The sequence below is a fragment of the Pygoscelis adeliae genome, unplaced genomic scaffold, assembly GCF_000699105.1.
Source record: "Pygoscelis adeliae isolate BGI_AS28 unplaced genomic scaffold, ASM69910v1 Scaffold485, whole genome shotgun sequence".
In the NCBI taxonomy this organism is placed as follows: Eukaryota; Metazoa; Chordata; class Aves; order Sphenisciformes; family Spheniscidae; genus Pygoscelis; species Pygoscelis adeliae.
The window spans coordinates 536,150-558,467 of NW_008824803.1; the positions used below are offsets into that span (position 1 = coordinate 536,150).

The 22,318-nt window shown below is 43.6% G+C and overlaps 1 protein-coding gene across 1 annotated transcript; it reads left to right on the top strand.

The window, feature by feature from the left end:
- Positions 1–1,333: 1,333 nt before the first annotated feature.
- EHHADH (enoyl-CoA, hydratase/3-hydroxyacyl CoA dehydrogenase) lies at positions 1,334–21,548 on the top strand. Its single transcript, XM_009324005.1, has 7 exons — positions 1,334–1,435; positions 2,178–2,350; positions 3,808–3,919; positions 4,240–4,344; positions 10,537–10,878; positions 18,635–19,551; positions 19,583–21,548. Exons 3-7 carry the CDS (start codon positions 3,814–3,816, stop codon positions 20,279–20,281), a joined length of 2,169 nt encoding a protein of 722 aa, XP_009322280.1. The 5' UTR covers positions 1,334–1,435; positions 2,178–2,350; positions 3,808–3,813; the 3' UTR covers positions 20,282–21,548.
- The last annotated feature ends 770 nt before the right edge of the window (positions 21,549–22,318 follow it).

Here is a 22,318-nt window from a genome sequence, read left to right on the forward strand (position 1 = left end):
CTTTATGACAAACTTCCTTTTTAAGTGAAATGCCCTCAAATATATTGAAAAACATGCACAAACTGAGTATGCATCAGGCCTTTCTATCAGTTCCTTTTAATTCACGCTGCTCCACTCCACTGGGCATCAAGAGAGCTCTGCTCTCTTTTCATCAGCCACCAAGCTTACGTGTGAAACTGAGCTTACAGTTTGGAGAAGGTCTAGGAACAGAAGGTGTATTTATAAAGGACTGGGCGAGCATGTATGATACTTCCTTGAGTATTCCTCCGGCCTCCAACCACTTGTGGCTCACATTTTCTGAATCAGAGGCATATCTACGTATGTAGTACGTATACACACATGCACACAGAAAAGTCTCTTTCACAAACTATATATACACTTACATACTTACAAGTGTGTGTATACAAATATATTTTTGTATCTAAATTATGTATACACACAATTTGTGTTAATACTTCTATTAATAAAGTGTTAGGTGTTAATGCTTCTATTTTTACCTACCTCCTTCTTTATTGTCACTGTCTTCTAAAACAGACGGTACTCTCCACGTCCATCCATACACACACACACACACAATTAGCTTCTAAGCTTCAAATGCCAAGCGAGCATACAGTCAGGCCAGATTTTTTTAAATATCTGATTTGTAAAAATACTGTTTATACTTTTACTGTTCCGTTTTGAAGTTCCTCGTTAATTCTTTGCTGGCCACATTTACTGCTTGTATCTGTGGAAATATGTTCAGATAAGACAAAAAAAAGAAATTCTACTTAGGTTTTTAGGCCCAAATTCACCTTGACAGGACGCCACACAAGTTTTAAGTCTGGACCTAAATACAAATCTCCACAAAGTGAAAGCATAATTGTCAGCACAGCACCAACTCTGTGTCAGGTGTTTGAAAAATAGCTTTTTATATCCCTGGAGCTCATTTCCCTTTTTGAAAAGTTCTTAGATTGTCAGTGGTTTAGCATTAATTACTTTTAAATTATGCTAAACTGTTTTCCTAAAAATCCAAATGTTTAATTCATAAAGGCATTTTCAAAAGAACATTTCCCTATGCTTTGGAAACAGTAATGTCATAGCCACAAGAAGACTCTCCAGCAAGCGAATGGCAGGTCAGCAGTCATAAGCTTGTTGGATTTTGGCACTTGCCCTTGAAGTGAGAAGGAGACTAATGAAAGGATTCACGTGGAAAGGCTGTGGCAGAAGACAGGCTAGAGGAGAGACATGCTTGGCTGTACTGCTCCTTTTCACTGGGACACTTGGCCTTTATAACACAGACCTCTTGGAAAGGTAATGTAGTTGACTGTTACTCGCTCTCCAATTTATTTCAGCTTGACAGTTCTCCAGGCATTAGAGGATGGACTGAAGAGAGCAGATGCAGATCCTTCAGTGAAAGCTGTTACGATTTGCGGTGAAAATGGGAAATTCAGTGCAGGTAAGACATTTTTCATCAAAGAGCCCAAGAAAAAGAGGAAACACTCTCCACCCACCATGTCTGAAGATTCTCTGCCTCGTAACACTGCTGATAAAAGTCCTGATTTGGCTGAAAATGGCCACAAGAAAATGGGCTTTTTCTATTCTGCTGTGCCACAACTGACATGGGGCACATGACAAGTTGGACTGTCCAGGCCAGAAATAAATTGGTATGTTCATGCTGAAGTGGGGAATACCTCCTCATCTCCCTGATATGCAAAGCAAGCCATGGAAAGTAAGGAGGCATCAGTATAAAATCTCTGGACCATCAAGTGGTCCAGTGTATGGAACATACCTGGGGTCGGGCAGTGGTGAATAACAGATCTTCTCAAGTTGTAGAAACCTGGGAAGCTATGGAATTTCTGTGGAGCTTTACACTGCTTGTTAGTAATAACTTGCACTTAACTAGTCCAGACTCAACTTTTTTTTTTTTGTTTAACCAAGCATGTCTGCAATTTTCTGTAGTAACTGCATGATTGCTACAGTTACGTATTTTTGTACTGTTTTCTCCTGAGCTCTCTGAATAGCCTCAAGGAGCCAGGGTTTCTTGAAGGCTGTCCCAAAAGGGGACCACTCCTTCTGCCAGCAGCATGCTCTGCAAGGGCTTGATCATCTGTGAGCAGCTATGTTCAATAGCACAGAGGGAAGGATCATTCCAATCACTGCCTTCCCCACTAATTCCTCATCTCTTTGTGCTAACTCAGGAGCTGACATTCGAGGATTTTCTTCTCCGAAGAGACAGGGTATTGCCTTGGGCCCCATCATTTCTCTCATAGAAAGGAGTGAGAAGCCTGTGGTGGCTGCCATTGAAGGCATTGCCTTGGGAGGAGGCCTGGAGGTGGCACTTGGCTGTCACTATCGGATTGCACATGTGAAGGTAACACGTGCTGCAAACTAGAAAGGCTGGCAAAGGCATCAGGAGCCATGTACATATGGCCATGGACAGCGTGGGAGGCTGTTCCTGGAGAGCAGTGAGACAGTATGCCTTTCCTGGGATCATCTGCTCAGAGGTGGGGGGCTTTATAGCTACAGGATACAAGTCTGTGTGCTCAGACATTCTTAACCTGCAACACCACCCTTGACATGCTTTCATAAGTCTTATTAAATAACTAATTTCAAGTCATTTCTAAATATAAAATTGATTTGTAACTAGTAGAATAAGGTGGCTGCATAGAAACTTCAGTAACCGAGTGTTAATTTGCCCTAGATCTTAGTAGTCGTTATCTATATTCTGATGTAGATGGCTGTATCTTACTGGTTCATGCAGTGTGACTTTTTCTCCCCACCCCCCTCAGCCCTGTGAATTTTGCATTTCTTTCTGCTAGTGGCCTAGTTTCAATAGGCAATTGAAACTCAGCTAGCATGGAGCATTTATGGTTTGATTCCTCATGAGCTCTGGTTCCTCAGGGAATACTCCGACCAAAAGACAGCTTTAAGAGTCTTTAAAAGAGTGATCTGGGTTGTTGTTTTTTTTTCTTGAACCCCCTCCTTCAAGATTCAGGAAAGCTGAACTACCTTTTAGCAGTACCTGATCTCCTTATAGAGATTCTTCACTGATAGGGCCATCCTCTCACTTTCGCAGTATGAATCACTGTTTCTCCATGACAGTGTGCGTTTCTGTAACAGCATAAAGAGATATTCTACATCATCCTACATGCCACCTAAGGTGGGTGGTGGCATACCACCATAAGTAGTGGTCTTAAAGTGACTCCAAATCTCTTAAGAGCTCAATGGGAAATGTGTGAACTAGTTTTTGTTAGAATGAGGCAACAAAATCTATCTAGATTTTTAAGAGAAGACAAGCCCCCCCTTCCTGCTGCCCCTGGCTTCTCTGCCATAACCCTACTAGATGTCAAGTGCACCAAGAGCCATTTGAAGGAAACACATTTGAAGGAAGATTAGGGAAGAGTTCAGTACCAATTTTCCTTTACTAAACTTCCAAGAATTAGAGTAGGGAGGTAACAGTTAAGTCACAGAGTGCCCTCCAGCATTTGGTAACAAATGCTTGAAAGCATTAGTTTACATATGTGTCAATCTGGGGGATGCTGTTGGCCTCACAGCTCTCCTCCAGCGCTGTGCTAGCACACATACATCCACTGAAAGGTGATGTTTTTCCTGTGCATTTGTACACAAGTTCTTGAAATGGTTGAGTGGGCTTTTGTCTTAAATGTCTTATGTGGCATAAAGCAAGGATGAAGTTTCTATGTAGAAGTTTTGAGGCTTCCTAGAAGAGCAATGTGTGAGTCAGGTCTGCTCGTCTTTCCTCTATTCTGCTCAGTTTGTAACTATCACTCTTTCTAATCAGATTTGTTGTTGAATTTGACTTAATTTTAGGCACAGATGGGTTTACCAGAGGTCACCATTGGGTTACTTCCAGGTGCTGAAGGCACTCAGCGACTACCCAGACTGATTGGGGTACCAGCTGCTCTAGATATAATCACTACAGGTAAAGTACCATGCCTTGGCCTTGCTCTGTATATAAGAATATGGCACTGAGTCATACCACCAGCTTGGTCTAAGAAACATTAATTTATTTTATCTAATTAGCTGCTTGGGTTGAAATTCAGCTTGCTTCCACTAATGATGGGCTAAGAAAGGGACATACATGCTTCTGAGGCATGAAGTTAGTAATGCATTTTGTGTACTTGATAATGAGCATGTCTCATATTTGAAGCCAGCTACACACAAGTCATTTGATCAGATGGAAAAGAATGAAATTGCCCATCATGCCCCACTGTAGTCACCCTATTTCTCTTTTTATCACAGGAAGACACATTCCAGCAACTGAAGCACTGAAGCTGGGCTTGGTTGATGAAATTGTGGAAGAAAACACAGTTGAGGCAGCAATTCGCTTGGCAAACAAAGTGATTGGTGAGGAAAGAATTGTAGCAATGACAATAAATAATTGGTGATGTTTCAGGGCTGGGGGGAGTCAGAACAAAGCCCACCAGTTTGTTCCAATTTATATGCTCCATTCATTGAGTTTTGGCATCCATATAAGATACAATTGCAAAATTTATTTTCTGTTGTCTGAAGTGAAAAATTCAGATGCTGGAGAGCTGCAGAAATTCAAGTGAGGATTCAGAGAACAGATACATATCGAGTCCTCCTGCTTCTTAATTATATATCCAAATTCACATGCTCCTCTGGGCTGCTGCACTCCACTGATTTGGGGGAATATGTGCTCCTTCCTTACTTAGTTTTGGATCACAGCTAGTATTGCATGTATTCTGGTTGCACCATCAATAATGGCTGATCAAAAATAACTTGCTCCCTCCAGTGAAGGGGCTGGCACATCCTCAGCCCAACTTAATAATCCATGAGTCTGTAAGTGACTCAGCAACTAAAGGATTAGGGACAATGTAAGAAAGTGGCCTGTGGAGATAGGAGGGATGTGGAGAGACTTTTTTCCTCCCACCTTAGAAATAACAACATTAAATTCACTGGAGTTAACACAGGAAGAGGAACGTTCCTTGTGCAGCATGAGGAGCATCACCTTGAGAGAAAACAGGATATTTTTCCACTACTAACCTCCTCGTACCTGTGGAAACAGACCATTGACTTCCATCAGGATTTCATCTGGAGCTCTGTCACAATGAGATGCGTGCAAGGAAGCAAAGAACCCTTTCTGCTTTGATCACATGGCCTTTATAAGCAATGCTTTTCCAAGCTGGGATGCTGCCTTTGCTCCTGCAGTTCTCTTTGCTACAAACAAGGCTCTTTCTTCTCTAAAGGAGCACTTCTCCTGTGCTAGAAGTTAAAACAGCCTAAGCTTTGTCCTAGATGGCAGTGCACCATATTTTTAAGATAGTTCAATGAATAGGCTATTCTTAAAGATCAGTGTCTTGTATACTTCCCTACAACTTGAGATTTACCAGATAGGTGCAAAAGGGTATTCTTTGTCTAAGTTCTCTGTAAGAGGTGCCCTTCCTTCTCACTGTATTCATCCTACAGTGTTTTTCAGCTTCATTTTTAGTGCAGAATTGATGACATAAGCAGTCCTCTCTTCTCTTTCTCTATATGTAATAAGACTATTTAAATATAATTCTTTAGAAAGAGATGGGTGATGTAATTCACTATTGCTTCTAAGAAAAACGAAGATAATTTGGTTCACTGATTTTTGTCTGTTTTGAATGAGAACTCTGTTTCTCCATCTGTTGAGAGAGCAGTGAAATATTACTACTCTTCTAGGCAAATTAACCCAAACAACAGTGTTCCCTTCAATGTACCCTCTGGGCTTCTGAATGATGCCCTGCATAAGATCTATACCAGTATTGATGGCAGCAGCAGCATATCATTAAATGAGTAGTAGATACATTGCTAGAACTGACAAACCAGCAAGCATTCTGGATTTCAACAAATACTATGTGAAATTGGGTGAAATTTAGATACTTGTATGCTTATTTCTTCTGTGACAGACATTGTGCAGTTGTTGACAGTTGTGAAAGTCAGCTTGACCTTAGACCTCAGGAATGAATCATTGAGCACACTATTCCTCAGTGTAACTTGCTTTCTGGAATGTATGTCCACTACTGCTATTGGCAAATTCTTCTTCTGTAGCTTCATCTTCATTGGAAATTGTCACTACCAAGAAAAATTTTGAGACTTGTATAAGCATACAAGGATCCTAGCTGGATGTTCAGTACGTAACCTGTCCCAGTCTTACTCATTATTAGTGGTAGATTTTCTATCTGTTTATTGCTGGTTTGAGTTACCCCAGTAAAAATGAGTAATGTCATTGAAGGTGTTTCACATCACACTATATACCAACTCCAACAGGACTTTAAAAAACGCTTTAAAGACCCTTTCTGACAGCTTTACTGGCATTTACAGTATCTGCTTTAACAGTGAAAATACTGGCAAGTCAGCAATCTTTATTTCTTTCCCGCTTGGAAAATTTCTCATTAGACCTTGCAGAAGACCATGAAAAGTTTTGATGTACCATATAGCCCCAGGCTACCTGATAATTTGAAAGAATGGTGTACCCAGCATCCATATGTTCCTTCTGAGTCATCCCTGGCTTTGGCCTTTGCGTAAAGTTAATATAATTCTCCTGCCATACAAAGGCAAACCAGTGCTTTTATTTCTCTACATCGAGCACTAACTCAGGGCTGCAAAAGAGATGACGGTCTTGCATAGCTGGTCTGGTTTTTGTTCACACTGAGTTCTGTTTTCAGTGAACATTTTTCAGATAATCTTAAAACAGAGACAGAGTTGCACAAAAAAAATGCCATCACAGAACTCCACTGTCTTTGTAAGGCATGCAGCATTTTGTTTCTGATGAGATTTTTTTTTTTTTTAAACATGAGGCTAACAACTGCTGGCTTCATACAGAGTAGTTTGGCTAAATAACTAGTTTTGTCACTGATGGAATTTCTATTCCTGGGAAGGCTGTACTGCAAGATAAGTCTCAAAGAATCAATTCAGAAATTATTTTCTTCTAAAGCTTTCTCAGCACTGGAGCTGCAGTATCTCATGGCAAGAGATCAGTCTCAAATGACTGGCCTTACTGAAGCAAGGGTCCTTGATTATTGTTTTGATATGCAGTTGAGAGAGCTACCTTTATGGTAGGTATGTTGGGAAGGCATCTTCATTAGGAATAATCCATAAAAATGTATGGATGAAGAAAACCTTCAAAAGGAGTTTGAAACAGTCCTGATTAAGTGGTTGTAGGAATACACAGAGACAATTATCGATTCTAACTTAAATTTTTCATTGAAAAACAGTAATTATATATTGCAGATAGGAAGTGAGCATATGTTCCTGGCCTTCTTCAGGCAAACTGGCCTCTTCAGACAAAAGAAAATATCTTCACTTTTGAAGGCATTTTTTAGAAGGAATAGATAGGAGCTAAATCCTTGGAGACAAGGAAAGTGTTCTTTCATTCAATGTGCTTGATAATCACTGCACTAATTCAAAGCTGCATTACATAATTTGTCCACCTGATGGCATCACAAAATTGAAAAATTGCTGTAATTGCTTGTGGCAGGCAATAGCTTGCAGCTTATACTGCCCACCTCTTGCTGACCTGCTGTAGTCTTCCTCGGCTGGAGGAGAAAATGGCTGCTGATCCTCTGCACAGCAGACTTCTTTGAAGCTCTCCCTTCATATATAATCTTCCCTTGCTTTCTGACCACATCTGCTGATTGACCTTTATCATCTTCTCAGAGCACAAAAGCATCAATGGCTTGCACCGAAGAGCCAGGGAAAATCAGTTCAATTTAGACTAGCTCAGGCCCCACAGGTATTAAACTCTGCGTGGAAAGATGATTATGAGTTGCTGACAGTAAGCCACTAGGAATAACTGTGGAGGAAGCATGTGTTTCTTCTGAGTCTCATAAAACCCAAAGGAGTAACAGATACTGCTGTTAGGTAATTGCAAGCTTTAAATGGTGACTGTTGTAGAAAGGCTTTCAGTTACAGTTGCAAGGGCCTTTAGTGCGTCATCTCTGGGAAGATGTACAATATAAAGACATTTTAACCTCTCTCCAGGGCTCATGATTCTGGCTGCCACCTTCTTTAGGCAGAAGGTCTAGCAAAGTGCCCCTTTGACACAACCAGAGTTTGTGAAAGGTCTGACAAGCTGGACTTACCTCTGGCAGGCCTGAGACAACTGCAAGCCTGAGGAGCAGGGGTCCAGTTTCAGCTTTGTTTCTCAGAAATTCACAAGCAGTTCACTGCACCAGAAGACTGTTAGGCTAGCCCTGCCTCTTTCATGTGGAATCATGTAATATCCCAAGGGTTTACAACTCTGAGATTATTTTTTTTTCTTTAAATAACACAATATTTGATACTGCATGCTCACATGTTGCTTTTGCTGATAGAAATTTTATAGACTTGATCTGTCCTTTGTGCTACCTGGACTACAAACCCTAGTAAAACAAAGCAGGTATCTGTGCTAGCTCCTGCGAACGGATGATGCTCTTCCCTGCAGCACTGATGCCCGATACTGTTCATCATGTTCCTGCTGCTTTGATTTCAGAAATCAAGCCGCGGGTGTCCCACACTGATCTCTTCTTCCCAGGTTTGGATTCAGATCATTTTTTCCTGTTCATAAATACACCCTTGATTCTTATTAGCATTGCAGAAGCAAACACACTGCATGGAGATGCTGTAGAAATACTTAGCAAAAAGTATTTAGCTTGCAGCTAAATGAGAGTTTTATTACAGGACCCTGAGGAGAGTTACTTTTCTTTTTTTACTCTGAGGAACTCTCTCATGTCCCCCATCAGTATTTGTGCTTACAAGTACTATTTGCTGTCTAAAGACCAAGCTTAAAGGCTCCCAGTAGTATGCCTTCTTTACCAGTCCTTTCCACATCAGAGATGTCATACAAAGTCCCTTGATCTGCCCAGTCTTAAGTGGCCTTCCAGCCATCAGGTCTGCTTTCTGGGACAAACCTGAGGTTTCCTCTTGTGATGAAATGAAACCCACTATTTAAGTTCCTAAATAAGGGACTGTGGATAAAAACATACATTTAGGGGAGAAACAAAGGATTCCAAAATAAAGGAACATTATCCTGACTAAATCCTGCAATACTGGCAGATACAAACCATATTCACTGTCAACGTGAAAACATTATTTTTATGAACTCTGATTACAAGGGAAGCTACTTACACAGTGAGTGTTCATCTGTGTTCTCCAAAAGGCTTAATTAAAAAGCCTGAGCTCTGAAGACCATTATTTCAGGAAATCAGTATCTTAACTCATCCTGGAAACTCATATTTCTGTTTCTTTTAAACATTGCTTGGTCTTGGAGGAAGAGTTAGAGCCAGGACACGTTCTTTGGGCAACCGTGATTGCAGTGCTGCCATTATTCCTGCCCTTCAGCATCCTGTGTATGACTTCCTGCTCCTGAGTCTTCTGCTGATGCACTGGCACTTTCCTAACTCAGACAACAAGAAGAAAAAGGGGAGCTGGATGCAATATGCCACCTTTGAAGGAAGTGCGCTCCTGTGGCAGAGCTCATATAAGAGAAACTAGGGCAGTGATACTGTATACCAGAGAGCTTCTCACCATAAGGTTCTCCATTAGAGGGAGCCCACCCACCATCCTGCTTTGGTGGCAGTCCTGGGTGCTTCAGGCAGCAGTCAGTGCAGTAACATTGCTATACAGTTAGCGATCTGGATGTGGCTATGATGACAGAAGGATCTTTGTGAAAATGTTGGAATATTAAGGGGATACATCCCGAATTTCTGATCTTGTTCCTCCACGGTCTTTACTGAGGCAAGCTGCCATTAAGAGCATAGGAACAGCCTGAGTATGGACAGATCAGAGATCACTTAGCAGGCACCAAGGTTTGTACTTCTGAAGAGGATGAAGAGGATTTTGGCATCTGAAATGTAACTAACTTCTCTCAATTAAAATCCTTTCTAGGTATCACCGCAGAAACCTCTGTCTGTAATGAGCCTCATGTATTTGTATGGCTGCTTGATTCACCCCTTGCTGACACAGAAGCATGAACTCTCCCTTGTCATTCATTTGCTCCTCAACTCATGCTGCATGAGCTGTCCCCTTGGTTAGTGCCAAAGTGAATAGAGGGACTCCTGCTGCCAGGGAAGGATTGAAGTCAGGGTATATTTCCCAGTCTGTCTTATAAACGCCTGGGTCAGGACCCTGGCTGGAATGCATCCGGCTAGCAAAGTCAATTGGGCACTGAGTACTAAACAATAATGGAGGAAAACTTTAGTACTGAAGCTTATAAAAAGAGCCATATGAACGTGGCAGCTGGGACTGTGGAGTAAGAGAATTGGAGAAGTCAAGGCACTCTGTGTAGCTGAGAAAAGGAAGGAGAGAATTACTTCTTTGAAATTGAAATCTTGCTTTTTTGAAGTCTGAGAAGGGACTTGAAAAATTGTAATTGTCAGAACAAACAGAAAGCTAAAGAGAAGCATCAGACACTTTAGTTCTAGACCTAGATCACTGTGCCATGCAAGCCCTAATGCAGTGAGCTTAGGAGGAAAAGAGGTAGGCTGCATTCCCAGTCTATGTAGAAAGGGGTGAAAATCTGTAGTCTTCCAGATGTGGATGCTTTGTTCTGTAACTCCATTCTTCTACCCCCAGGCCAGCCATTGGGACCCCACAGGCTCAGCCTGAAGCCAGTTCCAAAATTGCCCAACATGGAAGCATTTCTCAGTGAGGCTCTTGTGAAGGTGAAGAAACAGGCCCACGGGTGCCTGGCTCCAGAGCTGTGCTTCCAGGCAGTCAAAGCTGCCACAGAGCAGCCCTTTGCAGATGGAGTCCGGAAGGAGCGAGAGCTGTTTAACATCCTGCTGACTTCAGGCCAGGCCCAAGCACTGCAGTATGCTTTCTTCGCAGAGAGAGCAGTGCAGAAGTGGACAACACCCAGTGGAGCTTCATGGAAAAGTGCTTCCCCTCAGCCCATCTGCAAAGCAGCTGTGATAGGTAAGGGAATGAAAAAGCTGTTGTGGTTGCTGACTGCGCAGCTAACAGCACAGCTGAAGGGGAGTGGGATGAGTATAATTGGGCTTTACTCAAGACAGAAGGCTGAAGTGGGATTCCCTAGCAGTCACTCACCAAAGTCACTGGTACCCATCACAGGCAAAGATAATTCACACCTATAGGTGACATGCAAGGAGGGAAGTTGTCACTGCATTGGTAAGCTCAGAAATTCAGATGGCAAGTCACATCCCACTAGATTGTTACCTGGTGCCACCTCTTTCTTTGGAAGAATAACTTCTTCTCACTTCAGAGACAGCTTCATCTGTGGACCATAAGCAGTCTGTTCCCTTTTAAATACTGCTATGTTGAGTCCTGGCTTTGTTCCGTGTTAGAAGCACGTTTGCATGAAATTCTCCTCCTCCCGGTCTAGTTCTGTACTGCAAGTGCATGTGCACAGAGTCACTCAGGGATATATTAATACAAAAATGTTTTGACAGTTGTATTTTAAGAAGATTTCATCTCACTGGGATCCACTCCTGCCATTTTATAGCCCAGCAAGATAATGCCTTCATTAATTTTTTATAAGAGCAATTTAAATAAAACCTTTGATGCACTGCTGAGATTTAAAAAAGTATCTTTCAGCTCTGCCTGTTGATAGTAGCACTCAAAAAATGGTTAGACAAGTAATGGAGCACTTGGAAAACATCCATTCTGTTTCAGAGAAAGCTCACCAGATCAATGCTGCTCTTTCCTGAGTACTTCTCAGGCCTCTTGTGCTCTGCAGTATGAGCTCTCTGAAAGCTCATTTCAGGCCATAGAAACACTTCTTCTGGAAGTTCCCTTCTCTTCATTAGCTACCATGCCATATTTTTAATGAAAATGGTTTTTAAACATTGGTCCACAAACCTTGTGAGGAGGATCCATGGCTCTTACAGCATTCAGGTAAAGAGACATGAATTATTGCCAAGTTTATCATGTGGCTTGAAGAGCACAGTACTTTGGACACATGCAATCCCAGACAGGTCAGTCCTGCAACATGTGCTTTGGCAGGAAGGGCTTGTGTTGAAGTTTTGTAGAAATGATCAGGTGACTAGAATCGGCATTCTTTGCTACTTACTGATAAATCATGCCAGAATAATACATTTGCAAAGTCCCAATTACAATGACAGTTTAGCCAGAAGGGCTGTTTACATCTGGTCTGCTTATTTTGGTGCTTTAACTGAGCTAGGGGGAATTCCAAGGAGAAATGCAATCTCTATTTGAAAGTTTCTAGTAGAAACATAATCTGTAACTTATTTCCAAACTGAACTGGCTGGGCTACATCTCCCATCCATTGGATTAAGTATTTGCATCTCATCTCCAGACAGGTTTCTGAATTCTGGTCTGAAATTGCCCCAACCTCTAACCCCAAGTTTCAGTGTTTTTGTAGCTGATTACAGACAATGCTCAAGTTAACTCATGCTTTTTGCACAATAATAAATAAGCTAAGTGCTTTGATACTTTTGCTGCAGAGCACAATCTGTCACACTCTGGTCATTTTCATGACTCTGAACTTCCCCTAATTTTTCAACACTTCATAAAGCACGCATAGCCAGAGTGGGAGCAGTATTCCGGGAGCAGCTATGCTAAGACCAGGTACCAAGATGTTTCTGCCTTGTTCCTACTTAGTATGCTCAAGGTAACAGCCAACTTTCATATTAGCCATGTTCAACACATCCTGTTAATTGTCTACTGGCAGGGAGTAGCTGTGCCCCAGGGATGGGGAGCCAATGGCAATAACACCTCCCACAGGGACAGAACCACCAAATCTTTGAGGCTGGAAGGGACCTCTGAATGTCATCTTGTCCAACCCCCTGCTCAAACAGGGCCACCTAGAGCCAGTTGCCCAGGACCGTGTCCAGACAGCTTTTGAATATCTCCAAGGATAAAGACTACAACCTCTCTGGGCAACCTGTGCCAGTGCTCAGGCACCCCACAGTAAAAAAAAAGTGTTTTCTTCTGTTCAGATGGAACCTTCCATGTTTCAGTTTGTGCCCATAGCCTCTGGTCCTGTCACCGGGGGCCACTGAAAAAAGTCTGGCTCATCTTTACACCTGCCCCTCAGGTATTTATATACATTCATGAGATCCCCCTGAGCCTTCTCTAGGCTGGAGTCACAGCTCTCTCAGCCTTTTCTCATGAGACACGCTCCAGTCCCTTAATCATCTTAGTGGCCCTTCACTGAACGCACGCCAATAGCTCCATACCACTCTTGTACTGGGGAGCCCAGAACTGGACACAGTACTCCAGGTATGGTCTCACCAGTGCTAAGTAGAGGGGAAGGATAACCTCCCTCAACCTGCCAGCGAGACTCCTTCTAATGCAGCCCAGTATACCATTAGCTGCCTTAGCCACAATGTCATATTGCTGCTCATAGTCAACTTGGTGTCCACCGGGACCCCCGGATCCTTTTCTGCAGAGCTGCTTTCCAGCCAGTCAGCCCCCAGCATATACTGTTGCATAGGACTATTCCTCCCCAGATGCAGGACTTTGCACTTCCCCTTGCTGAACTTCATGAAGTTCCTATCAACCCATTTCTCCGTCTGGATGGCAGCACAACCCACTGCTGTATCAATTATTTACGGTACCTGAGCAAGGCAAGCAGGGCAGACGCAAAGATCATGGCCAGGGTCTACTACAAGTACAGATGATCAAGCAAAGTTCACATGATGATGCAGGTCCAAGGTAAAGTTGGGAAGCCAGCCTGCAGGCTGAGGTCTGGATCAACAGTGTCCATAGCCTGGCACAGCCACAGTAAGACACCAGAACTCCTCCAACATAGCTTAAGAAGGGACTGAAGGCCCAGGTCTGAGCTTAAATGGGGCTCTGAGGCCCATGGGAAGTGCGTGGGGGTGGAGGCTCCAGGTGTAGCTGGTCAGAGTTATTAAAGCTTATCAGTGTCCTCAGGGCTTTGACACTTGCCAAGACTCCTAATGCCTTTTCTGAATCACTGCTTCTATCAATACAGCCCCCATAGCCCACAATTATAGCTTGCTTTGTTTATGCTAGTTAAACAAAGTATGTTAGACTTCATTTGATTAGCGACATCTTCTATTTTGGAGGTTATTGATCATCTCCTTTTAACTCTGAGTCCCACATCATATTAAGTGTCACTGCTTTCCACCACTTCTTTCTGCCACCCCACTGGGCTTTTTCTCCTTCCTCTGGAAGGTTTTCCTCCTATTTTGCCTTTTGATATCAGTGAAATTGCAAGTCTGTTAGATACAGACATAGAACATGCCAACACAATTGTATTTTTTCTTTCAGGCTGCTGTAACAAAAAGTCATTCTCCAGCCAGTACCATGCTGTACAGTATCTCATAATTTCACATTCTTGATCTTAAGTACATTCTTGCAGCACCAGAAATCAAAATCTTAGGGATGATTTTTGAGGGACTGACACCTTTTAAAATAGTGCTGCTCATCCATTTAAGTATTGAGTCTATCTAGGTGATCCAGGGTCTCTCTATTTTCACTGCAGAGAGGAGGGCAGTCAGAGCAAGATGTTGCATGCATTTTGGATGGTCAGAAATCATGCAGACTCCATTTTCCAATAGACAGTGCTGTGCTGTTTCACACACTAAAACCATGTCACATTATGCTGCTGCTTCTGGCTTTTATTGCTGCACCATGGGAAGCAACTGAGAAGATCACATTGACTTCCTCCTCCTTCAGTACCTTTTCTGTAGGCACAGAGGACCTTTAGGTTATGGGAACAGTGCCATGAATGCTAGGGGAGCCTTTCTTTGTGACTCCCCTGTCTGTCCAGTATTAGCAAGAACTTGTTGGAGGGAGCTGGCACATCGCTTGCTGACCATGTCTTAATGTAGATTCAACATCAAGGATGTTCTATCATTTTTGTGGGCATGCTTGATGATAGATAGCATTGCTGATGAACGGGCAACTGTTCCTGTGCAGTGCTGGCTTCCCATCAGCTGCCTTTGCAGTTTGCTCATGGAAAGACTGATAAGTGGGTAACACCAGCTATGTGGAATCCCTCCTGCTCTTGGCCTAGCTGTCCTTGACTGTCTTCAGCCACATGCAATGTCACCTATTTCATTTGCTTCTGCTTGTTCTGAACTCTTGGCTCCCATCTCTTTCCACGTTCTCTGGTTCCTCGTCACCCAGAAAAAGAGTTCTTCTCTGTTCCTTCTGCAGTCTTCCCACAGCTCCTTGCTTGCCTTGAGTATCACATTATTTCTGCTTGAAATTAATGCCCTGAAACAGAGAAAGAAGCAGCTCCAGTCTGCAGCAGTCCGCCACCGCCAATTGCTCATTGTTGTTTTAACAGGAAAACTGGAACAGTCCTTGCATACTTTTACCAATCTATAAAGTATTATTTCCATTGCCCAGCATTTCAAAGTCCAAAAATTCATTATAGTTCAGAATATTTTCCACTGATCTGTATTTCTCTAGTGTGTGTGACTGTACATGAGTTGCTTTGTACATATTTCGAGTTCATTTATTTTGAAATTTGTTTTTAAAGTCCTTCAATTAATTTTGCATGATTTTTCATATTCTAAGTACCTCATGTGACAGATCAATAATTAACAGTCATTAGTCACTCAGCTTGCCCAGCAAATGGCTTTGTCATATCCATATTTGGCCTGAAATTACATGGGCTCAAGTGTAGTTTTTTTATACGTCAAAGCTACATTTCACAACAAAAGACCAGAAGCAAGATGGCTAGACACTGTTCTTTTTCCTGAAGCAGATTTCAGTCTTCTTTTGAAAGATGTGCCTTGGGCATGAAAGATGGTAACACAGCTCTGAAAACTGTCCCCTGTGTGGAAGATAAGAATATAGGATTTTTTCATGGTTTGGGGGAAGTGAGAGCACTATTGAGGAAGAAAATGGAACATACAGTAGAAATTTTGGAGTAGTTCCTCACCGTGTTTTGGTCTGTGTGATCTGAGCTGAGCATGCAACATTTCCCTTTCTCTTTCTACTACAGCCTTCTACACATGTAAGGCCCAATGATTCCCTGCCATTGTTTTCTGCTGTAATATATTCTTCCCCAGTATCACTCAGCTTTATAAAATTGAAAAGGGGAGTCCTCAAAAATGCTTCTTTCCCTGCCAGATAGCCAAATCCCTCCTTAGTTTTATAGCCCAATTTTAGAAAATATTTCCAGGGGAGTCATGCTGTGCAAGCTCTAATGTAACAAAACCCTTGGGGCTTTCATTACTCTCTCTGCCAGCTTCATTAAACATCATTTCATACAGGCCACTGAAGAGTTATGATGTAGTAAGTTGAGAGACAGCTTTTCTAGGTCAGAAGCAAGCTTGGCAAGCTCATATCTTATCTATAAGGCTATTCCCGTGGTCTAGAAAGTGAAGTACTACAAGCATGTATGCCTGTCTATCACGGGATGGCTAAAACCTAGATGGAAGTACTCATACTACATGTGGACGAAAGCAAACAGGGGAATTAGCTAACACCACTGTAGATCTTCCCTTGAAAAGAAGGCTGCAGAACCTCTGCTCATAGAAGAGGTTTTGATTTAGGGAGAAGCAGCGTGTTCATGTTGCGAGAGGACTGCTAAGATTTCAGTCATGAGACTGAAGCTGAGAGGAACAGAAGTTGATAAGGCCCAGGATGTGTGCGTTATTTCTTTAGTAGAGCTTGGAAATTCTAGAGAGAAATCCCAGGTCTCCACCCTGGAAAGGAAGAAAAGACTTCAAGAGGGAGCCATGAAGAACCCAGATATGGAACTGCAAACCCTTGATGTCTAAAGAGAGCCTTAAAGATGGGGCCGGGCTTGGTGGGTATGCAGGAGGTGGTGAGTTACCCTCCCGCACTGTCCGAGAAGAAAGCAGTCCGTGTAGCTCACCAAAGACAGGGAAAAAACTGTCTCTGCCTGTCCCTGCTGCCACATCCAAGCCTCTGAGTACTGAGTACAGTGGCAGGAGCTATTTGTGTTTGGGGTTTTTTCAGTCAGCAAACCATGGACACTGAAATACTAAGAACTGATTCATGTTATTCTAGTTTTATTTTCAAATTAGTTTTTAGTAGTACTTGATTATGAAGTAGCAAATCTAATTTCCTAGAAAAGAACTTCAGCATTTGCTTGGGAGTGTAATGGTTTATAAGCAGGCTGCCAGATAGTGATGTCTGTAAAAACTATCTTCTTGTGGCTAAGCAGGGAATGTTTTAAATGTCTTGTGTGTACACAAGCTGAGGGTGGACAGAACTAAATCATGGGTGTGTAGCTTGCAGGAAGAACATACTACCTTGTTTGACCTTGATTGTCGGAACTTGTTTAACTGGTGAGATAATTTCAGCACTTCTTTACAAAGCTGCTTTAGACAAATTTTTTAATCCCTTTGTTTCTGTTTATTTGTTTAGCTGACTTTCATTTGTAAACCTGGGATTAAAAAAATCATTTTTACAGAATTATAACAGACCTGTACTTTGTCTGGTTGTTGCTTTATTTAGGATATTAATAATCCTCCCATTCAGATGCTTCGCACTTTTAAAGCTGGTACAATTGTGCTGGCCTTCTCTTACTAGTTTGTATTAACTTAGTCTGAAAAGCCTCCATCATGGGAGAGCAGGATAAATAGTGTGAGTTGTGTATCACAGGAAAGTGTAAGCGTGCAGCTTCATTTAATGTAATAGAGGGCAGAGCTGGTGGAAGGGCTCAGAAGGAGGGAAGGGATCAAGCTGGTAATCTCTACAGTGGTATTCCTGGGGCTATGAGCTGGTAGTAGCGCATTTATGAATCTTGGAGAAAAAAACAGCTTGAATGGATGCTCAGTTACAGGAATTCTGGGCAAGCGCTTTAACTGCGTGGTTGGACAAGGAAGACTGTGTCTTTGAGAATCTTCAGAAGTTAGGAATGGCCTGTGTTGGAGGACTTGGAGAGTTCCCAGTGGGCAGAGATGCCTGATATAAAGTGCGAACAGCAAGCAAAAGGCTACTGATGTTCCAGAGTGATTAAAAAGGAGATAGAAGATGTTGCAATCTGGATTAAGAACACTATGTTAGTTGCATCCTATTTGAACTGGTGGCAAGAGACATACAAGACATTAGAGACAAAGTTTAGAGAAGATCAGTGTCCAAGATCAGCTGAATTTTGTTTGCTTCAAAGATTATGCGGTGAAATGCAGATGGAGAAGAGGAAGGGGACAAAGAGGAAGCTTGGAAGGAGGGAGAAACCAATTCTCTGAGCTTTGCTGGTGTTAAAATCTCTGGGTGCGGTGTGTTTGCTTACACTAATATTCTTCTATGAGTGTCCATAAAGGACCATCTCACAGGAACAGAGAGGTACTGATACCCTCAGGGTGAAGCTTGCTTATGAAACTGCCTGCTAGAAGTTGTTAACAGGGTTGAAGCTGAAACTCAGATCTCCTGCCTTTGATCCCCAGGTTCTAACTCTTAAGTGATGGTGGTTTCCATAGGTATAAAACTTTGCAGGGAGAAGACATGAATCACATGGTCTGCACACACTGGCATGAATCCCACTGATATTTTGTAAGCTTGAGAGGACATTAACTTGCCATTATGCTACTGCTTTTCAAACATTTAGGCTCACTGAAAGGGAGAATTCACCTTCCTTTTTCCCAGTCTTCAATTCTTTTTTTCTATCTGTGCACCACTCATTTTGCATAGGCTTCCGCATTTTATCCTGGAGATACAAAGGAATTGCTACTGTCAAGTGATTAATTGTAACATTTTCTATCCATTGTCTCTGATTCTGTCTCACTTTTATCCCTAGGGCTAGGAACAATGGGCCGAGGCATTGTGACTTCTCTGGTTAAGGCCAACATACCTGTGGTAGCCCTCGAGCAGAATCTGGAGTATCTGAACACAGGAAGAAAAGCTGTGATGCTCCTTTTGGAACGTGAGGCTATGAAAATGGAGCAGGGTGCCCAAACCCTGGATTTCCATAACCCTGCACGTCTCCAGTTCACTGTGGACTTTGATGTGTTGCAGGATGTAGATCTAGTTATTGAGGCTGTGTTTGAGAACATGGCACTAAAGAAGGAAATATTCCATAAGCTATCAAGAATCTGCAAGCCAGGGGCCTTTCTGTGTACAAACACATCAGCCCTGAACATTGATGAAATAGCTTCTGCCACGAGCCACCCACAGCAGGTCATTGGCACGCACTTCTTCTCCCCTGCTCATGTGATGAGGCTATTAGAAATAATCTATGGCCATCACACATCCCCCACTACCATTGCCACTGCCATGCAGCTAGCCAAAGCACTGAAAAAAGTTGGAGTGGTGGTAGGGAATTGTTTTGGGTTTGTTGGGAACCGAATGATGTTTCCATACGTTCAACAGGCAGTTTTTCTTTTAGAGGAAGGAAGCAGACCAGAAGCCGTAGATCAGGTTCTTGAAGATTTTGGGTTTAAGATAGGACCTTTCCGAATGTCTGACCTTGCTGGGCTGGATGTGGGCTGGAGGTCTCGAAAGGGCCAGGGCCTCACCGGCGCCTTAATACCTCCAGGAACACCTGCCCGCCAGCGGCATGGCCATCGCTACAGCCCACTGCCAGATCTTTTGTGTGAGAATGGCAGGTTCGGCCAGAAAACTGGAAAAGGCTGGTATCAGTATGAGAAGGCTGGGGGCAGGACAGCCAAGCCAGATCCATGGCTTCACAACTTCCTGGCCCAGTACAGAGACACCCATCACATCAAGACCCGCTTTAGTTCAACAGGCAGTTTTTCTTTTAGAGGAAGGAAGCAGACCAGAAGCCGTAGATCAGGTTCTTGAAGATTTTGGGTTTAAGATAGGACCTTTCCGAATGTCTGACCTTGCTGGGCTGGATGTGGGCTGGAGGTCTCGAAAGGGCCAGGGCCTCACCGGCGCCTTAATACCTCCAGGAACACCTGCCCGCCAGCGGCATGGCCATCGCTACAGCCCACTGCCAGATCTTTTGTGTGAGAATGGCAGGTTCGGCCAGAAAACTGGAAAAGGCTGGTATCAGTATGAGAAGGCTGGGGGCAGGACAGCCAAGCCAGATCCATGGCTTCACAACTTCCTGGCCCAGTACAGAGACACCCATCACATCAAGACCCGCTTTATAGATCAGGAGGAAATCCTGGAGCGGTGTTTGTTTTCCCTCATCAATGAAGGGTTTGACATCCTGGCTGAGGGAATAGCATCTGGCCCAGAACACCTGGATGTAATTTATATCAATGGCTATGGGTGGCCAAAGCATAGGGGTGGTCCCATGTTCTATGCTTCCACTGTTGGGCTCCCTCGCTTTCTGGCTAAACTGCAGAAATACTCCGAGGTCCACCCTGATGTTCCTGGGCTACGGCCCAGTGCCTTTCTGAAAAAGCTGGTAGCTATGGGGAACCCTCCCCTCAAAGAGTGGATGTCCTACCTAAGCCGGCAGAGCAACAAGCTGTGATTTCGTTGATGCCTGCTATATAAATTCAATGGAAGCTGATCTCATGAAATAGGTGCTGTAATTGCACTGTCTTTTCCAATCAAAACCAAAGTGCTACAGGCTCATAAACAATGTCACTGACCCTCCTGGGCCTTTGCAAAGAATAACTTTGGCCGATGATTGATCTCAATCTCCCTCTTGCTGCAGGTAACCACTGCCATCACCCACCCTTCCCACCACCAGCCTTACCCACCTGCTTTGCACATTGCTGTGTAAAGGCCCATCTCATTTTGCTCTGCCTTCAGGTCGTCACAGCTGTACACCTCTTCCAGTCTGTCTTTGCGGAAGGGAGGGAGCAGCATCTACAGCCCACAAAGCAAATCAGGGTAGGAGGCAAGAGAGAGATGGTCACAATTCACCTGAGAGTGACTGGATCTGCCAGATCCTGCCCTAAGTCTGTTTCCCAGTTTGTTCAAGTCTCCTGTACAGCCCACCTCTACTGGATTCCCTGGCTCTCCCAAAGACAGCCAGCTGGAACCTGCTGCCTTCCCACTGCTGTGGGAGAGACCGCAAGGGCGCAGCACCTTTCAGAGGTAAAGTCAAATGAATTGGAGAGAGCAGGTTTGGGCAGAGAGCAAGGGGCAGGGCTGGTACCATCCCTCCTCCCTGCTGCAGAGGAAATTCTAATAAATGACAGAAAAGCCACAAATGCATTGACCTGACTAACCTGCCCTGTGGTGTTGGCTTACGACTGGCCTTCTGCATCCAGACTCCATCCTCCGTTATCGTTATCCCCACCCAGCTTTGTCCAAGCAGAAATATCTTCTGGCATCTCTTAAGTGTGGATATGTGTTGCCATCACTCCCCCATCTTGCCTGCCTACAGCTACCAGGTCTTGGAACTCAGCATGCCCTAATTGACCAGACTGAAGCCTGGCCTGGCACTTACTAGGTTTTCACATGGGCAGAAGGCACACTGGAAAGTACACGGCTCAAGAGCTGTGTAGGCAAGAATGTTGCTGCAGGCACGCAGGCAGGCGGCAGATCTCTAGCAGAGAGCAGAGAGAGAGTGAGCCGAACTTGCTCCAGGCTTGATGCTTTGGGACAAAGTCTCCCATTTCTTGTGTCTAATGAATATATCTTCTAGTCCAGTGTGGGGAATAGGTTGGTCTGGGTTCCCTTCTCAGGGAGATTATAATTGGGTGTCTAACTTATGCTTTTTATTTTAATAAAAGTGCTTGGATTATCTCATGACAGATTATATGATACATAAAAGTAGAAAAGTAGAAAAAGGAAAATGAGCTTGTTCTTTCTTTATACATACCTCCATCGCTTCTCTACACGGTAGAATTAGATCATTTTCCTGTTTGTGGAGGGGTTTGTCTTTGAAAAGGCTGCATGCTTCTTTTTTCTAAATATATCATATTTTGCCCTTTATCTACCCCTGTCCTTCAGTGGGTGAGGGTGCAAAACTAAGGGCAGGAAACCCTTCAGAAATCACCAGCCAACCCAAGTGCCTGGTTCCAGGGAGGATTTTTCTCCAGGACCAGAGAAAGAGCTAACTCCAGGCCCAGCAAACTGCTGCAGTTTCCTCCAAATCATTTACGTGCCACAGCTGAGAGCAATCCAGCATTTGCTCAAAGGTGAAGCACTGCTTCCACGTGAGCAGACTCCATGTGGCACGTTACATGACAGTACTGGCTGGTGGTGGGGGCTGTCATGTCATCCGCAGGACAGCTCTGGACATGATGCACTGCCTGGGCTAACATCCCCTCTCCTGTGCCTCATGCCATGGTGTTCACCTGTACTGGAGATGAGTTGGGAAAGGGCAATTCCCCTTGCAGTAGGAGCTGGCTGCAGAGGAGCGGGCATGCCCTTCCTCTGTAGGAGAGATGCTGGTCTCAGGATATCGAGACCCACCAGCTTCTACCGTGTGGTCAAAATGCCTCTCCTCACCTGCAGCACTTTTGTGCTGGTGCATTTGATGTGTCCTTTCCAACAGAGGCTGTTCACACTAGTTGTGTCTCTCCTGACAGAATTTCATTTTTAAATTCGTATT

Excerpts from the sequence above, each read along its gene's own strand:
- EHHADH (XM_009324005.1), top strand. The coding sequence starts at position 3,814 with ATGGGTTTACCAGAGGTCACCATTGGGTTACTTCCAGGTGCTGAAGGC. Across the intron at positions 3,920-4,239 it reads TCTAGATATAATCACTACAG|GAAGACACATTCCAGCAACT; the intron begins GTAAAGTACCAT and ends TTTTTATCACAG. Across the intron at positions 4,345-10,536 it reads CTTGGCAAACAAAGTGATTG|GCCAGCCATTGGGACCCCAC; the intron begins GTGAGGAAAGAA and ends TTCTACCCCCAG.